This window comes from Antennarius striatus, chromosome 6 (assembly GCF_040054535.1).
Source record: "Antennarius striatus isolate MH-2024 chromosome 6, ASM4005453v1, whole genome shotgun sequence".
Taxonomy (NCBI): domain Eukaryota; kingdom Metazoa; phylum Chordata; class Actinopteri; order Lophiiformes; family Antennariidae; genus Antennarius; species Antennarius striatus.
Genome location: NC_090781.1, coordinates 13,535,406 through 13,556,974, shown reverse-complemented (window position 1 = coordinate 13,556,974; position 21,569 = coordinate 13,535,406). Strand labels below are relative to the sequence as shown.

The 21,569-nt window shown below is 40.4% G+C and overlaps 2 protein-coding genes across 2 annotated transcripts; one reads left to right on the top strand and one right to left on the bottom strand.

The window, feature by feature from the left end:
- Nucleotides 1-953: 953 nt before the first annotated feature.
- On the bottom strand, nucleotides 954-15,453 carry ppp1r13l (protein phosphatase 1, regulatory subunit 13 like). The gene is made up of 13 exons (XM_068318161.1): nucleotides 15,273-15,453; nucleotides 7,657-7,719; nucleotides 7,450-7,559; nucleotides 6,186-6,957; nucleotides 5,597-5,689; nucleotides 5,357-5,454; nucleotides 4,615-4,981; nucleotides 4,075-4,538; nucleotides 3,640-3,777; nucleotides 3,095-3,228; nucleotides 2,775-2,941; nucleotides 2,146-2,339; nucleotides 954-2,064 (listed from the first exon to the last, which is right to left on the bottom strand). The coding sequence occupies exons 2-13, from the start codon at nucleotides 7,691-7,693 to the stop codon at nucleotides 2,029-2,031; spliced, it is 2,610 nt and encodes an 869-aa protein (XP_068174262.1). The 5' UTR covers nucleotides 7,694-7,719; nucleotides 15,273-15,453; the 3' UTR covers nucleotides 954-2,028.
- Nucleotides 15,454-16,577: 1,124 nt separating this feature from the next.
- Nucleotides 16,578-20,034, top strand: opa3 (outer mitochondrial membrane lipid metabolism regulator OPA3). The gene is made up of 2 exons (XM_068317836.1): nucleotides 16,578-16,719; nucleotides 18,068-20,034. The coding sequence occupies exons 1-2, from the start codon at nucleotides 16,578-16,580 to the stop codon at nucleotides 18,394-18,396; spliced, it is 471 nt and encodes a 156-aa protein (XP_068173937.1). The 3' UTR covers nucleotides 18,397-20,034.
- Nucleotides 20,035-21,569: the final 1,535 nt, after the last annotated feature.

Genomic DNA, 21,569 nt, shown 5'->3' with positions numbered 1-21,569 from the left:
AAAAATAAATGAAAGTTAATTTTGATCAGTAATGACAGGGTCTCAATGTAGCAGCAAAAGATCTCTGCTTGAACACGTAACATCAGTGTAATAATAAATATTTCTTCAGGTTTCTTTTATGCTTTCAGTCATCTTGTACACTTTATTTCTTTCTCAATAATTTAATCCAACTATTACTTAACTTCACACAAAATAAAAACTTGATAACAGAAATTTCATTCTCTCTATGCAAATAATTGCATTCAATTTGACGGAATAACTCATTAATCATCTGTGAGCTGGCATTTCATCACAGAACACTGAATTGAACCCACGGTGGTATAATCACACGATCGCACCTCCTTGTCTGTTGACTTAGACTGAAAAAAAAAAAAAGGTCCTGTTTTATTAATGAAAATGAGATGAGCATTTCCAGTGTGTGCCTCTTTCCTTCACCACAGCCGTCAAGCTAAGGCCAAGAGATGTGTTTCACACTGTCCTGATGTTGCTACCAGAGGTCAGCGGACAGTTGATTCCACTTAAATCAATTGAATTATTCAGCAGAACATCTGAAACACCGCAGCTGCACACCACAAGTGTGTGGTCAAATGTGAATGAGTGTCTCTGTTTGTCATCATCATCATCGTCGTCATTATCATCAACATCATCGTCGTCATCATCATCATCATCATCATCATCAACATCATCGTCGTCATCAATTTTTACAATCCACATTAAATTACATAAACAAAAACAAAAAAGGAGTTGAATGGTGATGCAGGTCTTAGTGTTTTTCTTAAAACCAGATTGTCTACAGTTAAAAAACTTGCGTCAAAAATAATTACGATTAAGTATATTGATACTATTAAAAATAGTATGGGTTATTATTTCATGATGAAACACGGTCAGTTGTTGGAGTGCTTTCTTGGGTAAATGAAGAGCAGAGGGAGAAATTCAGACAAAAAACAAAGACATTTTACCAAATATTGCAACTTTATTTATGCTGGTAGTAGCAATGAACACTAGATGCAGTACTTCATTAGCGATACAGAAATGTGTACAATACTTGACAATGAGTGCCATCTACTGGTCAGCAAAGGACAGTTCAGTGGGAAACAAAAATATATTAAAATATTTATTGAATGTGCAAATGCTTGGACACTGTGTGTGTGTGTGTGTGTGTGTGTGTGTGTGTGTGTGTGTGTGTGTGTGTGTGTGTGTGTGTGTGTGTGTGTGTGTGCATGTGTGTGTGTGTGTGTGTGTGTGTGTGTGTGTGAAGGGGTAACAGTTTAAATTTGCAGCAGTCCCTAAGAACACCTCTTTGCACTGAAAACTGACTAAAAACAAAAAAATAGCATTCATTCATTCTATGGCAATGAATCCACCACAACATGCCACTGTCAGTGAAAACATAATTGGATTAATTTCCTGATACCTAGTCTACAGCTGCATTTGCAGTAAAACGTTTCATAAATTCAAAAAAGTGTTATTTATTACAGTCCATCAGCAGTGGTCAGAAACTGTTGCTGTTCACAATAAACTTCCTCATTTGCCGACCCCTCTTTCACTTGAGCAACTTTAGATGCTTATATTAGAAGAAAGCTCTGCTTCAATAATGAGATTGATTTTTCTTTTGTTGAGACAGCCTTTTTCTAAATTGAGTAATCCAGTTGTGTGTCACAAGCATTAACCTACACTCACCTTGCTGATGAGTGGACTGAACAACAACAGCCTCACTTTAAAGTCTCATAACTAGCCAGAAATGTCAGATCTTACTGGAACAAAGCTCAGAACACAGAGTAGAGTTGCAGCTTTCCTAAAGAAATATCAGCACAGCTTATACAAATTTTAAATGTTTATCCTTGTCCATGATGTTAAAATGAAAACAGACTTCAACTTTACTTGACTGACAGATCAGCAACATTTGCAGCATTGCAACCTTTCATCATCACAATTACACAAACACATTCCTTTTAAACATCCCTGTAATGCTATGAAGCTTAACACTCTGTTTACAAGATTGACCTACGTTGACCATCATGAGATGACTCAGCAGAGAGTTTTCGGTCGAACCTTTGGGAAAAGCTGGAGAAAAAAACAAAGCAAAGAAAATATATCAACAACATCATGTTTAATTCTGTTAAGCCTTTCATTTGTGTGTCTTACCCCAAAGTAGTTGTTTGGAACAAAGCCCTCTCTGCCACAGAGTGAGGCCCACCACCAGTCTGAGCCTTCAGGCTTCTGCAGGATGGTGACCATGTCTCCGTCCCTGAAGCTCAGCTCATCAGCTGCCTGAGCAGGATAGCTCCACAGGGCATACAGCACCCCGCTGTTCTCCATCCCCATGGCTTCCTCCACACCTGGGGTGGCAAAGTTCTTTTTTTAGTTTAAGTAGATCTATCATTTACTGACCAGGTCAGGTGTTTCCTAATAAACATCCTTCCTTGTTATCTTAGTCTTATTTTTGGTTAAAAAGTCATGAGCATAAATAATTGTATATTGTTTATTGATGACTTTCACAATGCGTCCTACTGCAGTGTTTTTAACACAAGGTATCCACTTTTGTTCCAGCAAAGGTCATTTGAATGAGAATATTGACCAATAAAGTTGAAACCCTAGGTTTTCCCATTAGTGAATGAAGGTTAGTAAAAAATGAATAAGGTTATATTATATGAGTGAACTCATGCAGCTCGTATATGTGTGTGTGTGTGTGTGTGTGTGTGTGTGTGTGTGTGTGTGTGTGTGTGTGTGTGTGTGTGTGTGTGTGTGTGTGTGTGTTGGCCTGATCATCTCACCCCTCAGGAAGGTGTCACACTCCTCAAAACCTTCGGCGTAAGGGTCACACTTCTGGGAGGCAGTAGCGCCATCGCTGTGCGTCATGGCCATGACAGCTGCTCCATTCCTCACCAGAAACTCACACAGAGGACGGTCGTTACAAGAACCCGCACAATGCAGCGGAGTCCTGTGGGCCCACAGTCAATAAATACATACTAAGAATACAAGAATGAAATGTGAACTCATCACATGACGACACATCATCGGCTCCCATTGTCACAAAGACTTGATCTTCTCAGCTCAAACCTAATGGCATAACATAACGACGTAACATATTTACCAGCCATGGCTGTCTGGTGCACTGACATTGGCTCCAATACGAACGAGGAAATCTACAACATTGTAATGGCCTCCACAGATGGCGTTGTGAAGAGCAGTGATGCCTTCATCATTGGGCTGACTGGGGTCACTGATCTGTGGAAAACATCACACATGAACACAGAGTGGACTCGTCAGCTGAACTGTACTCCTGCTGTAAATTCACACAATCATGTTATAGGTTTCCTTCTAACATCTGTTTGATCTTAATTATCCTATCTGGGTTCTGGAACTCAAAAGAGTGTATTATTTATTTTTTTGCATATTTTTCATGAAACAACAACAAACTCCTGAAATGGTCCTTTGAATTTTTTGCTTCCATGGTTACAATTTTAATTTAGGATTATTCTGATTCTTTTTTAAATTCAGTTTAGTTTTAAGGTATACTTACTACTACTGCAGGTAAGATAGCTGTAGATTAACACACACACACACACACACACACACACACACACACACACACACACACACACACACACACACACACACACACACACACACACACACCTTCTGTGCGGCCTTCTGCACCGTCTCCATTTCACCGACCAAAGCTCCGTCCAGCAGCAGGACGAGTGGGCTGAGTCGCGCTCGCTTCCCAGAGCCTTTCCGCTCTCTGTTTGACCGCCGCAGAATAGAATGGTAGCTCTGAAGGCACAAACAGGATAAAAACCTGTGTAAACTAAAACTAAAAACTGAAAACCTTTGTAAAATTCCCAGTTTGGGATCAAAAGTATATCTTATCCTATCTTAAAACATTAGACCGTTGAGAATACTGTCCAGTTACTTAAAGCAAAACATAACGCTGGCCATCTTATATTGATAATCATTGTCGTTTCGTTCTCAGTGGTGTCACTGAGAAAATCCAAGAATAACTGTTTTGCTGTTTTATCATAATAAATGGCAAGATTTCTTTTTTTGAGCTTGTGTGGGACCTTTTCTTACCCTGAAGTCATGGGGAACCGTTGTGGGTGTTTGAGGTAGACGAGTAGGAGGCATAGCCCCTTCCTCTCCCTCAGAAGAGCTGCTGGACTCACTACCATGCTCCCCTCTTTGCAGGTCTTTCCTCCGAAAAAGCTTATCAATGAGATTTTTGTACTGGTTCGGCTGGTAATGGGAGGCCTTCTTCAGGGGCACTGACCGGTCCACAGAGCCTCTTTTTTTCAGAGCCCTGGGAAATTCTGCTCGAATGCGGAGCAGCTCCTCCAAGTCAGGAATCTCCTGGCTATTGGCCTCAGGAGCCACCACTGGCTGCAGCCTGGTGGGACTGAGGGGACGAGGAGCTCTGGGCACCTCCTGCTCCACCTCCCTGCTGCCCCCTGTCATGCTGGGATTTTCCAAAACCCTTGGCATGTGATGAACATAGTCCAACCTCTCTAATTCTGCATCAACATCACCTGGATTCAGCACTGCAACAGAAACCAAAACACAACTGTAACACAAGTCAGAGGGGCAATGTGAGCATATTGTACAGACGTGTTGTACCATCATTAAACACAACTGGCTGTCTCAGCTCAGGCGGGTGGGGATGGGTGACAGGTTTATTGAAGAATTCCCTCGGATGGAGCTCAGCTGGTTGGTAAATCGCCATATCACCTTCTCCTCCTAGAACTCTGGGATGGCGACTTTGCATCGCTCCCCAGTGGGGGTTTTGGAGACGCATTATAATGGAAAGAGGGATTGGCCTGCGCTGACGGTGCTGAGTAGAAGTTGGGGGAATGGAGATACGGGAGGTGATGGGTTGAGGATGGTAGGGCGAGTGGACCGGTGAAGAAACATCTGGAGGTACTGAAACACGTGTGTTACGAGAGAGAGAACCATGGGGATACTGGACGGCTTTAGAGCGAGGATTCTGGAAAGGAAATGAAAGAATGTCGAATGCTTGCTCAGCATAAAAACAGAATGAAATAGAATTAGAATAATAAGATATACACAGGGAAAATTACCACTTGACTAATATTCATAAAGAGGACAGAAACAAGAGCCTAAAAAGATTCTGAGTATGGAGGCAGGCAACTATTTTCCTTAATTTAAGACCACATGATCTCTTTTTTCTTACTGTATATATAAGTTTAATTCTAACACACACACACACACACACACACACACACACACACACACACACACACACACACACACACACACACACACACACACACACACACACACACACACACACACAGCCTTAGAATGAAGTTTTGAAAGTTTCTTTGTTGTCACCACCCACCTTTCTGGGGCTTTTGGGGCTTTGTGTTGGAGAAGGACCATCAAGATTGGATTCTCTCCAGCCACTGTTTGGAAGAGATGGTCGAAGCCACTCTGTTTCTGTAACAGGAAAGCGTTAATTTAGGAAAGTGCCTTCCTATTGTTTGTCGGGACTGCAATAATTCCCCAACTTCATTATAAAAAGAAAAAAAACCCATTTGAACAAGCAAGTAGAACAGCATGGGAACTGAAATCAACTAACTGTCGTAGGTGTGGTGAGGTTTCCTTTCGTAGGACACGTCCAGATCTGTCTCATTCCACTTGCTGGGACTCTTTTGCTGTTGCACACCCTCATCTGAAAGAGAGAGATAAAAACAAAGAGCAAGAGCGAGAATGAGAGAGAGAGAGAGAGAGAGAGAGAGACAAAGAGAGAGAGAATTATGAGCGAAGAAATTTGACAACTTTCTCCCACCAGGTCTTCCCCAATTTATTTTATTTCAGAACAATCTGGCAAAGAGAAATGAGACATGAAACCTACAATTACATGTAGGCAACATTCCTCTGGGTAGCTTTGCTTTGAAATTTTGTCATTTCAGTTATTCACAATTATTGAATGTGTTAGAAAAATTTGATTATTATGTTGAGCATTTACAAAATTTTGTGTCCATGTCACTAAAAATTCTAAAATCACCATTTGGGGTAAAGAGAACATGGAGATTCTTGAAGCAGTTGCCCAGTTTGCATGTAGAATTAAGTATATTCTGACAGTTTAATGTTTCCATCTGATTATCTGGTTAACAACAACTATTAACAATTATTTTACAGCTGGACTAATCCAACCACGCACTCACCAGGTTGTCTGAACGTTTTTGGCTGGGTGTTGGGCATGTTACGCCTCAGCGGCGAGGGGCTTCTGTCTGTCCGAGGTGACCTGCGGCCCATCTGACTGTTGTCATAAGGGCTGAGGAGGCTCTGGGACTGGAACGGGGCCGGCTGGGAAGGCTGATCGAAAGATGGAGCCGCAGGGCCGCGAGACGGGCTTCTGCTCGGTCGAGGTGACCTGCGGCCCATTTGACTGTTATCATAAGGGCTCAGAAGGTTCTGAGAGTGGAACGGGGTGGACTGGGATGGTTTGTCAAAAGATGGTGATATGGGGTTTGGAGAGGGGCTTCTGTCTGGCCGAGGTGACCTCCGGCCCACCTGGAAAGGATGATCACAAGCTGCAGCTGTGGGGCTCGGACAGGGGCTTCTTTCCATGTAAGTGGGTGAGCCGTGTGGGCTCCTGTCGTAACCGGAGGGTAAATCATGTCTGGGCATGTGAGGAGAGTGTTTGGGGCTATGCTTGCCATATGAATGACTGTCAGACCCAGCTCGAGCGACTGGGAACTGTGGCTCTCGGTGGATCTTGGGGGATGAGAGTGGGCTGGTGGAGAACACAGGAGAGGCTGGTGAATTATTACTGCCGTAGAGGACGGAGTCCAAGGAACGGACGGCTGTGGAGCTCGCTGAATAAGGCTGAGGGCTGGAGCTGATGGCGCTGCTGCCAATTGACCCCCGAGTGGAGATGGAGGGGCTAGACAGTCCAGAGGGCTGAAGCTTCTCTCTGGAGACTGGAGAGCAGACCTGAAAGGGAGATGCATTCACTATAAATATGGTTCAGGAATTAATATATTAATGTGCTGGATAAGACAATGAGAACATAGTTTAACTCTAACAAAGAAGAAACAAAATGCGTTTTTTATTTTGTTGGCATTCAATAATTGCATCAGCCATGAGTCTCTGAGTGCCTCATAGAACATTTTGTCATTGAATATCAACATTTTTTTGGGGTCAGATGATTAGAAGTTAGAATATTATTGTTTTTTTAGCTTCATTATATTATAATATTATTCTTTTTAGCTTAAAACACTTACACATAAACCTCTATTAGACATTTTGTCTTCTGAGAAAGTGAAGAAATAAACCCTCAAGTACAAAACAACCGCTGTTAGAAGCTAGTTATGAGAGAAACATTATCATATACACAAAATCTTAAATACTACAGACAATATAACTTCAATCTGTGGAAAATAAACAGCTAAAATGGGAAAATTTAAGCATAAGAAGGATTCATACCTCAGCCTGTGTGTTGCTGGAGGATGCTTCCTTCAGCATTGAGTTGAACTCTTTGGATAACTCGTCTGCGGTGGTCATTGATGCATTTAGGTCATCATTTATGGTTTGGACTGAAAATTAACCACATGAGCCCCACACACCATTACATTAATATTTCCATGTGGACAAAGACACTGAGGAAAAAGACAATTTTTTGCAGAAACTCACACAGCATACTGCTGCCAAAGCTTGACTGAGAACTCATGGTGGTAAGGTTAAACTTTTCAGCTCCTGAAAAAGGAAACAGATATTCAAATATTAGTTTGACAATCTTATAAGACTAACCTCCATTCAAGATAAAAGACATTAAGTTGAAACATCCAGCCAAGGATAGAGGGTATCAACACTAAAATTCTAATTTGATTGAGTTTTAGTCGTCTGGTTTGATACCAAAAAATATGACTTAAAGTTAAGTTAAGCAGCGTTCTACTTTCTGTCTTGCTGCTATAGCTAATATCTCTTTCACGCCACTTCATGCTCTGACACCGTGAACAGATTCCTTTTACATCATGACTCCATCGTGTTAAAACAAGCCCCGCTTTTCTCCATCACTATAAGCTACATGCAGGCATGCTTTAAGCAACTTGGATCACACGACTAACTGACATCACAGTTTTGGGAAGACGTTTGCAATGTCTGTCCTGCCTGCTGACTCAACCGTTTTGTCTGCGGTGCCAGGTGTTAACTCAACACCAAGCACACAAAAGATGTCGTGCACGGGCTGTGAATTCCTTCCAAAGGGTCCCTCCTCCCAAGTTGTCAATAACTTTTGACCAATTTATTGGGTTCTTCCTTAACAAAACCCCCCAGAAAATCAAATGAAAATCCATAAAGAGCTTTTTGTGTAAACCTGAAAAAAGACAGCCAGACAAATAAAAGTGATTTAACCATGTTGTCAGGGGTGAAATAAACCTACAATTTATGGTGAAGGCCTCTCACAGCCTTATAAAAGACACCGTTACGTAATCTGGCAGTATGACAACAGATACATCTACATCACTTTCTTGGCAGCATCGAGGTTAAGTAAATTTAGGTAGTCCCTAAAGAAGAACAGTTTGTGACTCTTTAAATGAAACGTGGTGTATTTCTGAAGACCAGTGTCATGTTAGTCATAGATGTTATCACATCAGACTGTAATGTAAATATTTTCATGTTGGTAGCTAATAAAAATGTTTTACAACCCTGTCCCTCATTTACTATCTTAAAATAAACCAATGGCTGTGCACTCTTAGCATATTCAGGCAAGAAAACGCAAGGTCAGTCTTTCAGCCTGTTGAGAACAGCAACACACTGTGAATGGTGATTCGACCACATGCCCTCCTATGTGACCACTCAGCATTTCTGATACCTGCATTGGTGTATTTCCTAAACCAACAACAAACCACAGCTAGAAGTAACTGCCCTTTATCTCTATCGAATGTTCAATATCCTTTTTTATTTTATTTATAAGACATGTTCTTCAGTTGTTGAGGAAAAACACATACCTTGTCACAAGGTACTTCCACGTAACTTTGACAATTCTGCGTCTGGTTGCCCTCAGGGCTCAAGGAAAAATAAATAATCTTACAAAAAAATGTAAAGTTCAAAAACCTTTCTGTAGATCTACTCCAAAATTCAGTCGCTCTCCCTTTAGGTATTGTCAGCTATTTGTCATAGTTTCACAGTGATCCCTCAAGTACTTGAAATGGACAAAAAAGTTTAAAAAAAACATTTTTAATCTGTCCAAAACTGAGTGGATTCTGTCTTGATGAAACCATTCTGCTGGCTTTTAATCACACTGAGAAATGTATGTATAATAAAATAATAAAAATCTTGCTGTTAAAAAAAAGTGAATACAGCTTTTTATCTGTCAAGTAGTTTTCACGTGATCCTACAAACAATAAATCAATAAAAAAACCCCAACAACAATAAATAAACAAACTCTTGCAAAGACCATCTCCTTCCCAGAGGTAATAGCTCCAAAACTAGCTCATTTAAAAAATAACCTGAAAATATATGATGTACTGTAGGTCATACTAATATTTTTTTTTTGCCATTTTAGTTTATTGATAGACCTGGTGAGATGCTTTCAAAATGAAATCATGTGGATTTAAAAGAAGAGCAACCTCAATCAATATTTGATTATACATGTCACTGGATATGCCTCAGATAATATTTGAACTTAGTCAAGAACAGAGGGAACATACTGTATATTAAACCACACTGACAAACAGCACAGTCAGAGAATGGCTGCTCTTCAGGGTGTTGTGCTGCGCTGTGGCAGGGGTTCATGGTGTTTCGGTTGGGCTTGTTACAGTCTCCAATTCCTCACCACTCCTCCCAGTGAGGCTTTATTTCACACACAGTCTGGAACACTTATCTTTGTCAAGAGCAGCTCACACAAAGAGAGATTACACTCTCACTGCCTTACAAAGGTCACGTTGTTCACTTACTCACTGAACTCCCTCCTTCCTTCCTGACAACTCATTCGCTCCACCTCTTCCCTCGCCATTGTACCCCCTGTGAATGTCTGTTCTCTCCTCTGGCCCCATGACTGCTTTAGCTGTGTTGTCACAGTGTTAACCTGTTTTTAATGACTCACTCTCATTGCACCACCAGAAAACAATTTTATTTCATTTAAATTTTTTAACAATAATTAAATACATTTATTCTACTTCCCTTGTCCCATATCTCCTGCTCTCTTGTGTTATTTTGATGTCTTGAGGCGATAGATGCCTAAAATAATTATCTTGTCTCTGTTCCTTATCTTGACAGCTTGTATTTGTCATTTGCATTCTTTCGATTTTCTCATCAACACTTCATCATTGTGCAAATCAATAAGGATGAATTAAGCGTAGGCTAGGCCTGGAAAATTAAAGATTTCAAAAAATTCAAGTATACATAAGGAAACATGCAATATGTCTCTCTATTCTCTTACACAAAATATACTGTATACATTTTCAAAGAAAAGCCATCTTATATAATTTACCTCAAAGAAGAAAGACAGTAAAGGGGGATGCTTTGCTTTATTTTTGGTAAAACCACAGACACGTTTATCTTCCAAACAGAGGACAGCTCGTAGCTTCTGCTTCAGTGCTGTCTGCAGTTTTGCTGATCTGCTGTTCTTTGATTTTGTTCTCAAGAAACGGTTCTTGGAAAACCTCACATTCACTTTCCCTTCAAGTCGTTTTCAGCGCAGTGATGATTACAACATAAGCTGCTTCTACCATTTAGCTACTAATTAGCTCTCTTGAGTGGTAAAGCCAAGATGAAAGAATGAAACCATGAAGGAATACTTAACAAAACTACTGGCTATGACCACAGAGAAGTCTTCAATGTGTTAATAGACACTCAGAGAGGCGAAGCTCTGTGGGAAGAAAAACGGATATTAAAGGAATAAAAACAACAATCATTAGCTTTCCAGAATGACAGGGTGTGTCTACATGTCCTCCCTCTTTTCCTTTAGTTTTATTTCACCAACATTTCCAGTTTATGAATCTAAATAATTCTCTAGATTGTTTTGTGCACACACACACAACACCACACACACTCACTGTAGCTGGAATCTACATCATATCCTTCCTCCAGCCTCTGGCTTTATCTTCATTCACTCTTAGCAGGGAACTGGGTGAAGACTGAAGCATAAAAAAAAATCCCCGACAAAAAAACATGTCCTAGATACATTGCTTTTAACTTTTCTCTGTTGGTATATCCTAAAACATGACTAAACTAAGCTATCTGTCATCACGCAGGGAAGACAAACTAAATGATGTTTCATGGGCTTCTATAATTTCACATGTTGGAAGAGAGGCACTGCCTTAGATCTTGGCTAAAGTATGATGGGGAAAAGTTTCATCAGGATGTGTATACAGGTACATAGTAAGAATATGACTCTGTTACATCCCGCTTCAAAGCGGTGATGTATTGTAATTGTAAGTGTTCGTGTGTTCGTCCATCCGTTTGTCCGTTCGTTAGTCCACCAAATATCTTGCCTTGGTTCTAGTTAATTGTTATTAATGTTAAACACAGTATCAGCATAAAATAAGGCAGTCACAGAGTGCAACGTCCCCTAAATTCAAAATTTTAACATGACTTCTTGCATAGGTCAAAGATCAAAGCTAGTGCTCTGACCTACTGTCATTGATTAAAGCCCTAGCTTTGATCTACGGTCTTACTCACACTGGCCTTCTCCTTCATCTTCCTTTCTTATCCGGTTCCTGAGTGTACACAAGTTGAAATTTGACCTTGGCCTAGTTTTCTCAAGGTCAAGCTCATCATCTCATTTTCATCCCCTTTGCTGCCTGAGTAATGTGCTTTTTGTTTCATTTTTCTATCTGCAACGGTTGCAAAGATATTTGGTGGACTAACAGACGAACGAACGGACAGACAGGCGGATGGACGAACACAAAAACACTGACAATAACAATACATCACCGCTTTCAGGCGGGATATAATAATGGCAACGGCCAGGGTGTATAAGGAGGCTATGGATATCATGTTGAATGATGCCATAGCCAGGATGAGTGACCTGCATGAGGAGTCCAATACTCGGCTCAAGGAGGATATCACCCAAAAGCTGGAGAAATGGGGAAAAAGTTTGGATGTGAAGGCCAGAAACCGTGATGCTGACGCCAGTGATTAGGAGTGTGGAAGGCACAGAAAGCAACATCAACTCAGCCACACAAAGCAAGACATTCCAACGGCACTTAAAACATAAATTTGACCAGAAATAACCCTTGAAAGGAATAACAAAATGAACATTCACAAAATTTGGACTCTTCTCAAGAACTGACAAAGAGGTGTGCAAAGATGCACGCCTATTGGACAAAATGGACAGATTAATACAACAATGTAAAATAAAATGAAATAATTGAAATTAATTTTGACATGCAATGTATGAATCGGTTGACTGTGTGTTGCAATGAGAGAGATGTTGTTGATTTTGGGGACGGGGACCTTACAAGCCAAAGGCTTCTACCCGTCAACCCTTTTTTTTTCTTTTGGGATGTTGTTGCTGATGTCTCAACACTAATGGAAGTAAAATCTGTTGTAATAACATGTCTGGAAAGAAGAAAATAAAATGAATAAATAAATAAATAATTATACAAAAGTGTATAGATGTGTACATGAATATACTGTAACCAATATTTGCAGTATAGATAAGCATCACCTGGACATCATATCTGATGAGGAAGCTCAATCGGTCATTTAAAAAAACCACACATAACTGGATTATTATATATACATAATAATTCTGATAATTTGAAAACAAAATGCATGTTTGGTGTCAAGCACCCAATGCATGTGGCTTCAGCCTCCCTGCAACCTGGCAACTACAGAAAATGGATGGATGGAATATAACTCACCTAAAGTTCACTCAAGGTATTTTCATGCCGTCATCAAAAATAACACTGGATCAAATGTTTACACGGGCTCACTTCTATCTTCTGGTAAACATTTGAAACAAACTGTTGACGTTTCAGGGTTGTGACACAACAATAAAGCCAAGGTTAGTTCTGCAAACACAGGTCTAATATTTCTGTAAATCATTGTGAATCTGTGTCACAATGATCTTTAGAGGAAATGAGCCGGTCAGGTCCTGCTGTTTTCTGCATTATCTATTGCATTAAAATGTGTTCCTAAGTAAGCCGCAGAGAAATCCATTGAATTACCTGATAAATTCCTCATGGATTAGTCACAACTTGTACCTCAGAATCCAACAACTATAAGCTTCCCAGGCATAAAAACTCCACCCATTTTTTTACGACATTCTTTGCTCCAACGTACTCTCTGAAATGTCTAGCCTGTCCGCCTACATGAATCAAGAGCAGTTGCTTGCTATAGCATACACACCCACTACACATTCTACTGATGCCAGTAATAGTTGATTGTCAGACATGCAGCCTTTGACAATACATCCGTTTTGATTTTATCAAGATGAACATAACAAGTAGCGGTTGCAGACACTTACTAAAGTATGTCTGTTTTTTTTTTCTAAATTAAAAAGGTCAAATCCTACACAATACAAATATCCAACTAACTTCAAGAGCAATCTATTTCTACCCAACACACCACTCAGGAATCTCTCAGTACAACACAACATGACACACATTTCTGACCGATTGCATGCACTATTAAATTTCTGCAATGTATCAAGCTGATGCTGAAGTGTGAACAGTGTAGAACAGGACCACTGCCAAGAAGTGAAAAAATGTTTTCCTCTGCTTAAATGTGTGTGTTGCACTTATTTGATCACTTTTAAAGTCAGATTACAGGCAATCTCAGCGTGAGCTGTTCATTAGGCAACAGCTTAGTGCATCACACAATGCTGCTCAGCTGGTTTTGAGACTCAGGGCAGAGGCCAAAAGTTGGATCTGTTCCATATTCCTGCTCTGACAGGAAGATTTAGTTTGTTTGCAGATTGCAGTTGTTTAACAATCAGCTCTACTAATAAATGTCACATTCAAATTCCTAACACTCAGTCACAGAAACAGTCCATAAGGAACAATAAGGAACTCAAATGTTACCACATTAAGGTTGGTTTTCATTTATCACAGAATCTTTTAATATCAGTTAATGTCAACAGGTTACAATGTCGTGAATATCCAATAATAATATATTAAAACCACCACTGTGAAATAAAATCAGAATTACAACGTCAATATAAGTTGTTTCCAGGAGCTCAGGCTGTAGCGTGTGACGGATGTCTGAAGCTACCGGAGACATCTGTCTCTGTCCACCAGTCCTCTACTGGACACATCTGTCTCTGTTCACCAGTCATCTACTGGACACATCTGTCTCTGTCCACCAGTCATCTACTGGACACATCTGTCTCTGTCCACCAGTCATCTACTGGACACATCTGTCTCTGTCCACCGGTCATCTACTGGACACATATGTCTCTGTCCACCAGTCATCTACTGGACTCCTCTGTCTCTGTCCACCAGTCATCTACTGGACACATCTGTCTCTGTCCACCGGTCATCTACTGGACACATCTGTCTCTGTCCACCAGTCATCTACTGGACACATCTGTCTCTGTCCACCGGTCATCTACTGGACACATATGTCTCTGTCCACCAGTCATCTACTGGACTCCTCTGTCTCTGTCCACCAGTCATCTACTGGACACATCTGTCTCTGTCCACCGGTCATCTACTGGACACATATGTCTCTGTCCACCAGTCATCTACTGGACTCCTCTGTCTCTGTCCACCAGTCATCTACTGGACACATCTGTCTCTGTCCACCAGTCATCTACTGGACACATCTGTCTCTGTCCACCAGTCATCTACTGGACACATCTGTCTCTGTCCACCAGTCATCTACTGGACTCCTCTGTCTCTGTCCACCAGTCCTCTACTGGACACATCTGTCTCTGTCCACCAGTCATCTACTGGACACATCTGTCTCTGTCCACCAGTCATCTACTGGACACATCTGTCTCTGTCCACCGGTCATCTACTGGACTCCTCTGTCCACCGAGACAGACATTCCAGGTCGGGATGGCAACAGCTGGGTTCCATTATTTTGAGAAAAAGCTCCTCCTCACATTCAAGACCCCTCACAATGAAAGGGGGGGGGGTGGACAGAAACGTTTATAAGAAAGCATCTACATCACGATTCATAGCTGGAGCTGAAACTTAAATGTGTGGGAAAAAAATAGATCGACATTACTACACATCCACGACTTTAAATCACAACGTAACCTCCTGTTCATTCACCTCTCACAGCAGCGTGGCGCTTGTTTGCGTGGACGGACACGGCCCCACGTACGTAAGCAGACAAATCAAAAACTTCTTTACCTCTGTGTAGGAAAAGCTTCTTCGTTCTTCCGTCCCGAGTTTAGACTGAAACCCCAGCCGTGCTCAGGGATTCTTGTCTTCCTGAAGCTGGATTCCGAGCTCCGTGTTTCCGTCTGGCGGTGGTTGCTCCAGACATTTAGTCATAGCTGCACAACTAGCTGAGAGTTATTTCGGCTTTCGGTCCAGCCCCTCTAACTCTCCCTGCTGTAACCCGATCCAGGTGTTTCCTCCACAGCTGGACAGGTAAAACATTCACAAGTGTCCAGATGACACCTGTAAGGGCTGGGATCGATGAATTCTATTATAAGTATACTTGATATTATTATTATATTATTATTGTTATTATTATTAATAATGATAATAATAAGTTTTCACAAAACATTTTTTGATGTCCGGTAGTTCTATTTGAGAATTTTTTTTATTTTTTTTTTAGTAAGAGATAAATTCGTTTTCAGTCCATCATATCCAATCAGTGACATTCTTTTCCCACTAATGTTCCCACTTCTCATCCTTCATTTGGGAAAAGTTTGCCCTATTCCAAGAAGGTATAAGCAGTGTTATTATTCATTTTATTCAATATGTTGGATTAAAAAAATTTTTTTTTTTAACTTTGTGTTTCTAAATGGTCGGTGTATCCTTCATTTTCGTATCAGAAAAGTACACCAAAAAGATAAAAGGTTATTTGATTTTTCGTTTTAATAGACAGCAACCCAAATTGAAAACAATTTTTATTTTTACAGCCAAAAAGTGAAGGTTGAAATTGAAAAAAATAAATAAATTTGTACTTCTGTTTTGTATGCAAAAAAAATAAAAAATAAAGTCACTATAAAACAATAAATGCAAATGGTGTGGGTTTTTAAAAAATTTTTTTTAGACCGGATGTGATCATCAAACTACAAAATAAGAGCACCAATAGATTACTCACCCGGACACTATTTCTATTGATTTTACCCGTTACACCAGAGAGAAAAGAATAAAAACCAAATCATTTTAATACATGCGTGTGAAAAAAGGACACCGTTTTGTTCTTCAATTTTGACTTCGGCATTTTAGAACGCAGATTCAACCGGTCGTTTCTCATGTTTCCGATATTCAGCTCTGAAACGAAAATGGATTTAGCAAAGGATACACGTGCCAACAAACAATCCGTTCATGAGAGAAAATATTTGAAACGGTGTTCTAGTTTGTAAATCTCTTCATTTTCACATATAAGGAAAAAAATGAGAATAAAATTGCGAGTCATTTAACGTCATCACGTAACCTTGATGTGTTTCCGTTCAACTGTAGTCAAGTATTTCCGCCAAGATGGTAGTCGGAGCTTTCCCCATTGCCAAGCTCCTCTATCTGGGAGTGAGGCAGCTCAGTAAACCTGTGGCGAACCGAATAAAAGCTGGAGCCCGGAGAAGCGACTTCTTTAGGAATTACATCTGTCTGCCACCAGCTAAGCGTGAGTAAAGGAGCTAAAACCCGCCAATGACCGCTAGATTGTACACCTGCAGTAACAACCGACCTCTGTGTAGGTTCTCAGTCATCCAGGTCAAAGTCAACATTACTGTCAAATGTACCATATATGTATGTGTACACACACACACACACACACACACACACACACACACACACACACACACACACACACACACACACACACACACACACACACACACACACACACACACACACACACACACACACACACACACACACACACAAGAAAGAACCGGGTTATCCAAAGCTGTTTCAATCAATCCACTGGACTTAAAGAACGTTTCCTGAGGCTTCTTCAGTTCTGAAGGAGGCTGGTGTTGACCCAGGTTGTTAACCCTGTGCGGTGTGGTCAGTGCTATTCACCTTCCAAAGACCGTCGTTGAAACCTGTCTGGCTCCTCAACAGTGGTTGATTGGGGTTCAAGGGGGTTCCAAAGGGGGGTCGCTGAAGTGTGAATGTCATCTTTGCATACTGAGACACATCACCTGGGTTAATCTACTGAGACAATCGTTTTTGGAGTTCTGAAAGGACCTTATTGTTAATGGGTGAAAGGTGATGTTGCAGACCAGCCCCCTTTTTAGAGATGGCTTCTTCACTTCCCTGTCCAAAATCTAAACACTGGAATCTTATCTGCCACTTGGTGCCTTTAAACTGGGACTCATCTGTGAAGAGTGCTCTTCTACAAAGTGCAGGATACCACTGAACAGTTAAGATGACAGTTTATTACCATTTGGTTTTTCAAACCAAGTGTTGCCTCAGCTGTGTTGTTGGTATCATACAATCTCACAAGTGGAGAAATGATGATTTAGTGGTCATGGGGTGGCATTGTTACTGCCCTGCCTTTGTTAGCCTGCTTGGGTGCTATATTCCTGTAACCTTTGTTGCAGATGGCTTATGCTTGAACATTCAGTTACAGAAACATGCAGCACCTCTGACAGTTCTACAGTCAGCATGCAAGTGCATTTTCTGTCAACTTGAGGCATCCTTTTATTGTCTTCATTCCAATTCACATCTGAACAATAGTCACCTTGTTCAATCTGTATCTTGATACCGTATTCTCAATTTCTCAAGTTGATGGATAATCTTGATCAAGGACAAAATCGAACTCATGCACTTTTAAACAAAATTAGCAAAATTTGTGATGGAATATGATTTTTGTGTTTATAAACGAAGTCTTAGATCTTTATTCAACTGGGAACAAATCCAAAATAATGACTTTTTTGTTTGTTTCAATAGAAGCAAAGTTGAAAAATATTCAATATCTTATTGAAAGTTTGACTGTTATTGTATGCTGTGTTATTTGTCTTCAGTTTACCACTGGATAGAGATGAGAACAAAGATGCGGATCGTGGGCTTTCGGGATGCAACCATAAAGCCATTGAATGAAGATGCGGCTTCAGAGTTGGGTGCAGAGTTGCTCGGCGAGGCACTCATATTCCTCGTTGGTGGTGGATGTATGGTTCTGGAGTACAGTAGGCAGAGTGCAAACTCTCGCCGCAAAGAAGAGGAGCTAAATGAGACTATTACGAACCTACAGACTCAACTTGCAGAGCTATCGCTAACCACAGAGACGCTAGATGCTCAGTTGAGACAGGTCAACAGGCAACTGGTCTCTATACCTGTTCCCAACAAGAAGTGATACATTTTTTACTGTGTATTGTAGCCCTGTTTGTTGGTGTGTCTGTCATATGTACCTCCATTAGCTTTGGTGCAAAAGATGGATGAAAACATGTTAATATGCCCTGAATTTGGGACAATTTGCTCACATTTTGAGCAAGAAGTTGTAAATGGAGATTGCTATGATATTCATAATATGTGTATAGAATTTATCTTGCATGCTCATTATAAATCAGCTGTTCTCTGACAGATGCTTCCTACTTTTGTTTCCATCCTTGCATTTTAATCTATTTTCTGTCTAAACTAATTTTTTCCCCCAGGAAATTCATGGACAGTGGCTCCTGAACATTCATCAATCACTGGGTGTGTTTTTGTGGTAGATTGGACTGGTTACCTTTATATTTCTAGACTTTTTTGATCTTGTGAGTGTCAATTCAATGTGGCCCACAAGCAGCAAAAACTTCTGATGACTACCACAAACTCCTACAGAAGATCACCTTGCTGGAAACACGGATTCAGTGGTTCATCTTCACCCACCAATCTCTCCCCAAGTTGTGCTACCTGTCCCGCCTCGAAGGCGAAAGCAACTGTCTCTACAGCCTTATAACAGAACACATCACAGCTGGGATTGGTATGTGCTGGGTCCAGTCTCTTCCCAGGATAATTTTATCACTGAACACAGTCTTGATGTTTTAACAGTTGGGTGAAAGCAGTAATACTGTTCTTTTAGAAGCTGCACCCCCAATTGTTTATCAACGAGGCCAGACTAAACAGAAGTGGGGGAGGGGTTGCTGCTCTATTTAATAAATAGTTTCAAAGCAAACAGTGATCTCTTGGAACTTTCTGTTCCTTTGAATATGTGGCTTTACTTGATGGTCCAGAGTCATGTTCTTACATTTTTACCAGCTACCCAATACTGTGCAGACTTTAATGAGGATTTTAGTGAACTGCTGTTTATGATCTGTGTAGATTTCGACCATATAATTATTGTTGGTGATTTTAACAAACCTGAGTAACACACTGGACAACTTCGGGTTGGCTCAGCATGTCTCAGAGCCCACAGACAATAGACGAAACACCTTAAATTTACTAATCTTGAAGGGGCTGGACATTTCCAAGGTTACTGTGTGTGATGAGGGGCTGGCTGATCATTGCTATGTGTTCTTTTAGAGTACTATTTCAGCGCACACAAATGTTTGAACACCAGTGTGATTTTGTTAACCAGGTCTTGTCCTTTAGGGGTCTCCCTTAGTCAATGAGCTGGTCACTAGCGTTAATGCTAACGTGCCAAATGTTATGGATTCTATTGCTCCCACTATGGTGAAGGTTATCTCTTGAAAGAGAAGTTATCCATGGAGAAATTCCAAATTTGTAAGAAAAGAAAAGAGATATCCTCTAACACTGGGCCCCCAGAATTCTGCAACTAGTAAAACTGCCATAGGCAGTTATTTTGACTGCTTTGACATTATTTTTATATAATTTGGATTATCATTGAAGATATATCAAAAAATAAATCTGTGGAATAGATAAAAACACATCAGGACACTATAACTATAATGATTGAGTTCATTTACTAAACCGACACAAGATAACTTCTCTGCAACTATACATCCAAACTCGAAATGTAAAAAAAGAACAAATGTATCTGTGAAATTAAAACAATTGTATCCTGCTTCAAAATAGATTGGTGTCATCATGAGACCTTAATAAAAAAAATTCTTAACTATTATGAACATTCAATGATGCTGTGATGGCTGCTAGCCAGCGGGAGACATTTCTGTTACAGAAGTTGTTTAAGTTGTTTTGCTTATGGCTCACAAACACTAATATTTTCCCCATTTAATACAGGTAACTTGTGTTGAGGGGGGGAAATATCACCACTGATAACTTCTTTACTTCTCTTGAGCTTTCCAAGGCACTAAAGGCCCAGAAAACCAGCCTTGTTGGTCGAGTAAATAAGAGTAGACAAGAGCTTCCTCCATCTGTAGAAGAGCAAAGGGCCATTCACACTAAAGAGGTGCTGAAATGTGACAGAGTAACCCTAACAGTCTATCAATGCTAACCAAGGAAAAATGTCTCCATTCTAATCACAATCCACACAGCTGTCAACATCAGAAATGGCCTTGAGGCTAAATTGGAGACCGTTGCGTACAGTACCACAACAGAACCAGGATTGGAGTAGATGTGCTTGATCAAATAGTGAGGAAATATTCAGTGTAAGCTCCTACATGATGATGGCCATTGGTGGTGTTTCGTAATATTCTTAACCTGGCTGCCACAAATGCTTCAAGCCTGTTCAAGAAATGCACCAGTAAGATGATGTCACAGAGGAACCTCATAATGGGACTTGCAAAGGAACTTTGCTCAGGACACATGAAAGCAAAAGCCCGACAAATGATGGTGCAACAGCCCTGTTTTGAGCAGCAGAAGATGGAGAGGAAAAGGAGGTACCAAGTCAAGAATGTGTAAGAAAAAGAAAGCAAAGGATAATTCTGTCAAATGCCGTAAGGTAGTGGGAGCTGCACATGGAAGGTACAGGTTACCTGTGTTGACTGAGTTGGAGCCATAAGCAAACCATCTTGGCATCGTAACAACGTGTCTCCAGCTGGTTGGCAGCCAACACAGCATTTTAGAATGTTCATAATAGTTAATAATTTTCATTTTTAAGGTCTAATGATGACACCAATGTATTTTGAAGCGGGATACAATTGTTTTTATTTCAAAGTTCAAATTTGGATGTGTAATTGCAGATAGGCTATGTTGTGTCAATTAAATAGATAAAACATTCAATCATTATAGTTTTAATTTAGCGTCCTGATGTGTTTTTACCTATTCAACGAATCTATTCTTGGATATTTTAATGATAATCCAAATTATATACAAATAATGTCCGAGCAGTCAAAGTGACTGCCTATGGTAGTTCTAGGTAGTAATACTCGGAACTCTTTTGAGTTTTAAAGTTGTAATGATCAAACAATGTCAGAATAAAATATACACACATGTAGGAAAAGTCAGGCGCCTATTGGTACATATGCTTTTTTAAAACCAAGTTATGACATTGCAAATTTTGAAAGCTGTCAAAATGACTGTCTTGGGAATTGTAGTTTTAAAGCAAGATTGTCGTCGTAGCTACAGTAGTTATCAACACACGTAAGCGAACAGGTATTCCTGGAGCTTCCGGTTCTTGTATGTTCT

What these genes read in the sequence shown, in the direction of transcription:
- ppp1r13l (XM_068318161.1), bottom strand. Translation starts at nt 7,693, where the DNA reads ATGAGTTCTCAGTCAAGCTTTGGCAGCAGTATGCTGT. An exon ending in ACCTCACCACACCTACGACA is followed by an intron (nt 5,455 to 5,596) that starts GTTAGTTGATTT and finishes TTCCTGTTACAG; the next exon opens with AAACAGAGTGGCTTCGACCA. An exon ending in GCCCCAAAAGCCCCAGAAAG is followed by an intron (nt 4,982 to 5,356) that starts GTGGGTGGTGAC and finishes TTTCCTTTCCAG; the next exon opens with AATCCTCGCTCTAAAGCCGT.
- opa3 (XM_068317836.1), top strand. Translation starts at nt 16,578, where the DNA reads ATGGTAGTCGGAGCTTTCCCCATTGCCAAGCTCCTCTATCTGGGAGTG. An exon ending in CTGTCTGCCACCAGCTAAGC is followed by an intron (nt 16,720 to 18,067) that starts GTGAGTAAAGGA and finishes ATTTGTCTTCAG; the next exon opens with TTTACCACTGGATAGAGATG.